General features: G+C 42.1%; 1 protein-coding gene across 1 annotated transcript; it reads right to left on the reverse strand.

The window, feature by feature from the left end:
• Positions 1-1751: 1751 nt before the first annotated feature.
• On the reverse strand, positions 1752-6534 carry rtn4rl2a (reticulon 4 receptor-like 2 a). Its single transcript, XM_041984362.1, has 4 exons — positions 6364-6534; positions 5515-5741; positions 5115-5348; positions 1752-4966 (listed from the first exon to the last, which is right to left on the reverse strand). Exons 1-4 carry the CDS (start codon positions 6419-6421, stop codon positions 4106-4108), a joined length of 1380 nt encoding a protein of 459 aa, XP_041840296.1. The 5' UTR covers positions 6422-6534; the 3' UTR covers positions 1752-4105.
• Positions 6535-6819: the final 285 nt, after the last annotated feature.

Genomic DNA, 6819 nt, shown 5'->3' on the forward strand with positions numbered 1-6819 from the left:
TATAACTATAACTAAAGAAAAAAAAAAGGTTTTACTACCTCCAGTGGCACATTACTTTCATTCAAAGGTCTTAAGGTTCTTTATGCTTAATAGTTGTTCATTTCCCACTCAGAAAGTCATTAAAAATGTCAAAAGAGTCTAGAGATAATAGCACTTTCATATTCTTCCATGCTGCAAAAGACTTTTAAGGCCATCTGAAATCACTTGAAAACTTTTCATTCAATGTCATACATTCAGTCGAGGTTTCTTTCTTGGGCTGAGTGATTATATGAAAAATGACTTGAAGGCATAAAAAGCTATAAATTACAAAAACATATTTTATTACAAAAAGACTGGTATCTAAAGAACGCAGATCTACATAATCCAGGTAGACTCATGAATCAATGTGGAAATCCCACAAACTCTAGTCACAAGTCACTTTATATATGAAGCTGAGACAAAAAAAACTCCCTCAGCTAACATTTGGATCTAATTATAAGACTTGTATATAAGAGACATATAATACTACCCACATACAGAATGTCCAGGGTTAACAGAATGCATATGACGGTGTGGACGTACAGAACTTGATGAACGCATGTGAGATACATGTGATAATGTAGAGTGCAGAACTGACAGAAAACATGACACTACACAGTCTTTCAAGAAATTAAACGATAGCAGGAACAGGAATTTGGATGAGCTCCTCATAACATCTCCTGCAGAGAATATGTGTGTCTGTCACTTCAGTCTATAACAAATCTTAACTGACAGCTCGCCTTAATCACACATGTCCTGTAGTATCAGCTGTCTGGAGACAGCCACTTATGTACCTCCATAACAAGAAAAAGAGAATGAAGTGGGGAAAGGATCATCCGAACTAAATCATCTACACTAAAGGTAACTGGAAAAAAGGCTTATGGATAAAGAAGTGCTTTGGGTCAAATTATGTATTGATGTCATAAGATAGATGAAAGCACAAATCCTTACCCCTAGCATTAAGCATTTGGAGGATGGTTTGGGGGAGTTTTGGTAAACTTGAGTCAATTTGAATATCTCTCCAATGTCCAGTGTTATCAGTGTAATATTCTCAGGAACAGTTGATGCTTTCCAACTTTATCAGGCAGAACAATATCATTGCATCCTTCTACTTGGAGAACCCTGCAGTTGAGAAATAAACAAGGATTCTGGGAAAGTCTTCAAGCTGTGGGAAACAGCCAGCAGCAAATTACTGAAAGGGTCCCTGGTCAAAGTCTGCAGAGAACTGATGTCATTGATGTTTTGTTTTTGTTTTCTTTTTGCTTTTGTTCATTTGCCTGACAGTATTGTATCAGTTTTGGACAGCAAAACATTAAATTTTGTGTTTATTTGCACTTTTGAAAGTCCCGTCTGTGTTCCCAAGAAGAAGCTGCTCATCCTCTGTCATTTTTTCATTATTTATTGCTGGTATTTATATTTTTGGTTTTTTTTTTAATGTTGCCAGTATTTTTTGAGTAATTTCCAGTGTTAATTGTTGTGCTTTTGCTTATTATATAGCCTCACTATGCAGTGAATAGTAACAGTGTTCACACTCTGTTCACTACCTTTTTAAAGGTTTTGTAGCTAAGGAGGATGGATAGATATCTACCTGCGCAATGCCAACTATGTCTGTGTCCAAGCATGTTGTGTGTGGGTGGGTGTGCATGTGCATGTACACTTTTTATTGCTTTGGATGTTTGACTGGACAGTTGCCAAGACATAGAATTAAAATCCCACACACATGAAACAACGCATTTCTTTTCTTATGAATTTATTTTTCAATAACATCTTTTTTCTTTTACAGTAAAAATAAATAACAAATGAGCGAATCTATGATACAGAGTAACTATTTCTCTTTCAGAGAAACAGAAAACATGCAGACTGACAAACTGCACAAGGTAACTGGGGGAAATGGTATAACTGGCACTTTGGTCGTCTGAAAGTGACCTCACTATCATGGCCACAGAAGAGCACCAGAAGAAGAGCAGTTTGACCTCCTCCAGGAGACTCATGAAGAAACTAAATTTCATTAGATGCCACTGAATATTTCCCACTAACATTTTGGATTATGGCAATAAATCTCAAAAGAGTACCTCTTTCTCTTCTAACTCAAGCCAAAAAGAAACTATTGCAAGGTTCTCTGATTGTATCTGCAAGTGTGCCCATATGTGCGTGCTGATCACTGAAATCACCACCCACTCTTTCACTCCTACTTCATTTCATCCTTCCCCTAGTCACTTCTATTAAAAAACGCTTTCCTTGCCCTTGAGACACGGATGAAGTCTTAGAAAAATTGTGCACCAGAGGGAGGAAAGTGGACAAAAAGAATTAATTATCAGTGGGTTAGCTTGCTTTATAGAAAGACCACTTTCAAGAGGATGAGTTAAAAACTGCTAAAATGAGAACAAGAGGATGCCTATATTTGGAGACTTCTTCCTTCTGCTTATTTACTTTGCTTCCGCTGCTGGCTCAGAACATTCTTTTTCCAGATTTTTGCAGCCTCAGCATTATTAATTCCCTGCCTTTGACTTTTTGGGTCACTAATTTGTCAGTTAATACCACCTCTAACAGTCTGCACATCATTCTGTCAGTCTTAATTTATCACCTGCTTCCTCTGTTTCCAGATTATCTCATTGCTCTCTTAGTACATCTACAAATGAGCCAATTTGCAACTCATTTGTCCATTTGGTGATGCCCAGCGATGAGTCACAGAAGTGATAAACCCACTGACGTATTTGCCTTTTGCAGTATTACCAGCTTGCGAATCCATTTTTTCTCTTTTATACTCACAGATGCAGATCAGAGCCAGAACTACTCCATGTCGCCATTTGGTCAGTCTACCTTTAGTCACAGCTTTGTCACAGAGTGGCAATCTGCCCCCTTTTTTGTGTGTACTTTTCTAATTTTTTTTTTTATTATTTCTTAAGGTCAAATTGATTTTTACCAATGTAAAGTCTCCTACAACCCCTTCAGTTAAAACACACTTTGTAAAAATTGTCACAAATAATAAAAATAGGATTCAGGAAATATTCAGTGTATCTTTTTTATCAAGATCTTCATCATTCAAGTCAACAATCATCACACATTATATTAATATGTCACAGAAAGACATTCAAAATCAAAATCTCTGGCTTCCTGACAGGAAGCATTCTATCCATGTGGTTGTCGCAAAACAACACCATATTTACAGAAAATGGTGGATGGCATGAGTCAAATAGGTAGTACAACAACTAACGGCAAGATTTATTACTAATCTCCTGCAGGTTGCTGCTTCTACTGCCAGCACTGTCCTTCACTTAGTCTCACTGTTCACTTTCTCATTCCTTATTGCTGCATAAACACTCCCCCCTCCCTTTCCAAAAAGAAAGAAACCCCTCTTTTCTCTCTGTTACTTTGCTTTCCACCACTTATTCTTCTGTTGAAGAATAAGCATTCACCCTTTTCTCTGTCTCTCTCTCTCCCTTCCTCACATTAGGCTTTGTTCTTCTCTATCTTCCCCTCGCTGTGCTCTGTCATGTAGAGGCACAAGCCTTCACAGTTTTCTTGGATCAAGATGAAAGTGATTTAGCTGGACCACAGATGTCAGTCTGAACACTCACAGAATACATACCTATTTACATGACACTTTAAGTGATTACAGTATTAAAATTACTGTGCACTGATTCAAACAGTAATTGTATTTGTTGCAACCAGTTAAATGGATGCACTAAAAGAGCGAAGATTATTGACTAAGTTGAGGTGACAAAACCGACAACATCATCATTCACAAGTGCTATCAAATTGCGTTCATATTTGAGATGGACTCAGCCCTCATAGCCCTGATTGCAGGGAATCGTAACATGACATCATACAGGTAAGACACAGAAAGCCATACCTGTAGAGTATTGTAGATATATGTGAACTTAGCTGAAGAACTTTTAGCAGCCCTGAAAAGTGTTAAGCCCTATAAGTGGTAGATTCAGAATCTAGCCATCCCCCTATCTCCCATGCTGTTCCTTGAAAATGTGCTTACAGCAAAGTGGGCAAAGGGGGTATAGAGAGTCTAACAGGGATCCCCCAGCCTCTAAAACAGGCTGGAAGGGAAAAGTTGTGGCACTAAGAGTCTTCTTCAGCCAAATAGTTGGTGGAGGTTGAGGCAGAAGGTGAAAACCAAAAGGGCTAGTAGTGTGAGGAAAGAGGGTGCAGTGGATCTAGGAGAGGAGGAAGATGGAGGCAAATCAAACTCAGGTGGACATTCAAGCTCAAAGCACCGCACAGTGACACCTGAGTCTTCATTGCCATAGTTTTCCCAGTACTCTTCTGGGTCAAGTTTGGGCAGTGCCAACTCTTCCTCCCCCAGTTCGTACTTGACTACTGAAGTGGTTGTGGATGGGCCTTTCCCATACAAACCAGCTTTGACAGTCTCTGAGGCCTTTTCAAACACACCTTTAGTGGAGGATTGTGGCTTGTTCTTGTGAAACCACCAGCGGGTTTTGGTGCTAAAGGTAGTAGTGGTGGAACCAGCGATGGAGCCAGGATCAGGCAGGGGGCAGAGAGCGAAGTCCATCTCACGAAGGAAGCGGAGGTCCTGACCACGGCGAGTGGAAGGAGAGGCACAGATCACCTCAGATGAAGAGACACGGGCCTCACGGAACCACTCCCACAGGGCACGGGCCTCACAACCACAGGACCAAGGGTTGGCGTTGAGCCGGAGGAATTCAATACCCTGGGTGTCCCTCAGGGTCTGGCTGGGCAGCTCAGCCAGGGAGTTGTTGAAGAGGAAGAGCATGGTCAGGCGGCCAAGGTCGCGGAAGGCGCGGCGGTTCACCTGCCTGATGCGATTGTCGTGGAGGAGGAGTCGATCAAGGTTGACCAAACCACGGAACACATTTTCTGAGAGGGTGCGGATACGGTTGCCATGCAGGAACAGCTGGCTCAGGTTGATGAGGTCAGAAAAGATGTCATCCTGCAGAAAGTGGAGATTATTCTCCTGGAAAAGAAAAAGATAGTTTAGTATAGAAGGTTGTATTAATTTGCAACATTTATAACTGAATATGTGATTCTGTGTGTGAAGGAACTAGTGTGGGTGGCTGCATATGTATCAGTTATGCATTTCCATGGCTTCCCAGCGCCCCTACCTGCAGATAGAGGAAATGCAGGCTGTATAGCTTGTGGAAGATGTCATGGGGCAGGGCAGTGAGCCGGCAGCGGTGCATGTGGAGGCTCTGGAGCTTCTCAAGGCCGCGGAAAGCTCCTCCTTCCAGCCTGTGGAGGTTAGGGTTGTCCCCCAGGTCCAACTCCTCCAAGTCCCTCAGCTCACTGAAAGCCCCTGCCTCAATCCATGTGATGTTGTTGGAGAACAGCCACAGAACCTGAAAAGGAAAAATCGCGAAATTGAAGCATGTTTTTTTTTTTTTACATATATTTATATATGTTGGGGAGAAAACAGTTTTGAAAACGTGGCAAACGTGTTATGTTTTGTTTTTTACTCCTGAAGATCTTTACATTGTAAATGCTGTTTTCTTCATTCTCTATTACCTGAGTTCCAAAGCCAAAAGAGCCAACTCTAAGCTCCGTGATCCGGTTGTTCTGGAGGAACACGCGCTGCGACTCATACGGTACTCCGACAGGGACGGCGGTGAAGTTCTGCGCCTGGCAGCTCACAGTCATGGGCGTCGGGTAGCACACGCAGTTCTGCGGACACGCTGACGCCGGACTTGGCTTGCCGAGGACCAGCCACACCACCAACCAGAGGGAGAGACCGCCTGAAGGAAAGCAAGGAGTGAAAGGAGGTGAGTCGGAACTGTCCGACGTGCTGAAACCGTTTATTACCATTTAGTACAGCAGCACAGAGCCCAAATCGGCAAACATTTGCGCTTAATTTGCACTCAATACATTTGCTTATTTTCTAATTAGCTTTTATACACTGCTATATTATTTTAGCTGCAGTCATAAATCCTGACAGGTTAAAAAAAATTTGCTGTCTTGTTTATCTACAGTGAGTGAAGTTTACACCTCAGCTTTTCAATTGCGCCTATTACGCACAGCATTATCACAAACATTTCGGTCAAAACTCAGTAATGATTTCTTAGAGTTGATTAAAATGCTCTTCTTTCGTTCCATCTAACATGCCGTCCGTTTCTTTGTGGCACTATAAATCTGAAGTATGTAAGTATCTTATTAAAAAATCCACAAGTTCCCTTTCCATCTTGTATCATCCATCCAAACATGTATCCACTTTCAACGCTTGATGTAATATTAATCAAAAAGATCTTCAATGAAAACCTTAGAAATCCTGCAACGATTTCTAACACAAATCAAGAGACTATCATTCGTCTTTGGGGTCCATGATATATCCAAAGCCTAAGAAGTCAGTAAGAAACTTACTTTTGCAGTTGCGCATGAAGGAGCATCGTCGGCTCCGAGAAATAGAAGAGTTGTCCATCCTGAACCAAAGCCCAAAGCGAGTTAGCCTAAGAGGGAAGTTAAACCTTGCTATCTCCGCTGATGCCCTGGTTCCCGAGTCGGAGCGACTGAGAGTGTGCTTGGTGAGGGCCACCAATGGTCCATTTATACTCAAGCATGCCGTTATTGCCTACGGCAGTAGGCACCGTGGAATCTCCTACGTCACTGGCCGGGGTCATGAATGAATGAGGGCGGCAAGAAACGGAAAGGGGAGGGGCCGACCGTAGGGGATTCTCTATACGCGCGTAAAAGCTGGTTGGAGACGTGCGCTCAGACTATGAGAGGAGGAGACATTTCGACGCACATTGGATCAAAAGGGAGGGAGTGCGAAAGAGTGAATGTAGAATCAGTGGAAGGGGGCGGGAGCAAGCCACGGCA

The sequence above is a fragment of the Melanotaenia boesemani genome, chromosome 4, assembly GCF_017639745.1.
Source record: "Melanotaenia boesemani isolate fMelBoe1 chromosome 4, fMelBoe1.pri, whole genome shotgun sequence".
Lineage (NCBI taxonomy): Eukaryota > Metazoa > Chordata > Actinopteri > Atheriniformes > Melanotaeniidae > Melanotaenia > Melanotaenia boesemani.

What these genes read in the sequence shown, in the direction of transcription:
- rtn4rl2a (XM_041984362.1), bottom strand. Translation starts at nt 6,421, where the DNA reads ATGGACAACTCTTCTATTTCTCGGAGCCGACGATGCTCCTTCATGCGC. An exon ending in CTTCATGCGCAACTGCAAAA is followed by an intron (nt 5,742 to 6,363) that starts GTAAGTTTCTTA and finishes GCTTTCCTTCAG; the next exon opens with GCGGTCTCTCCCTCTGGTTG. An exon ending in TGCATTTCCTCTATCTGCAG is followed by an intron (nt 4,967 to 5,114) that starts GTAGGGGCGCTG and finishes TTTCTTTTCCAG; the next exon opens with GAGAATAATCTCCACTTTCT.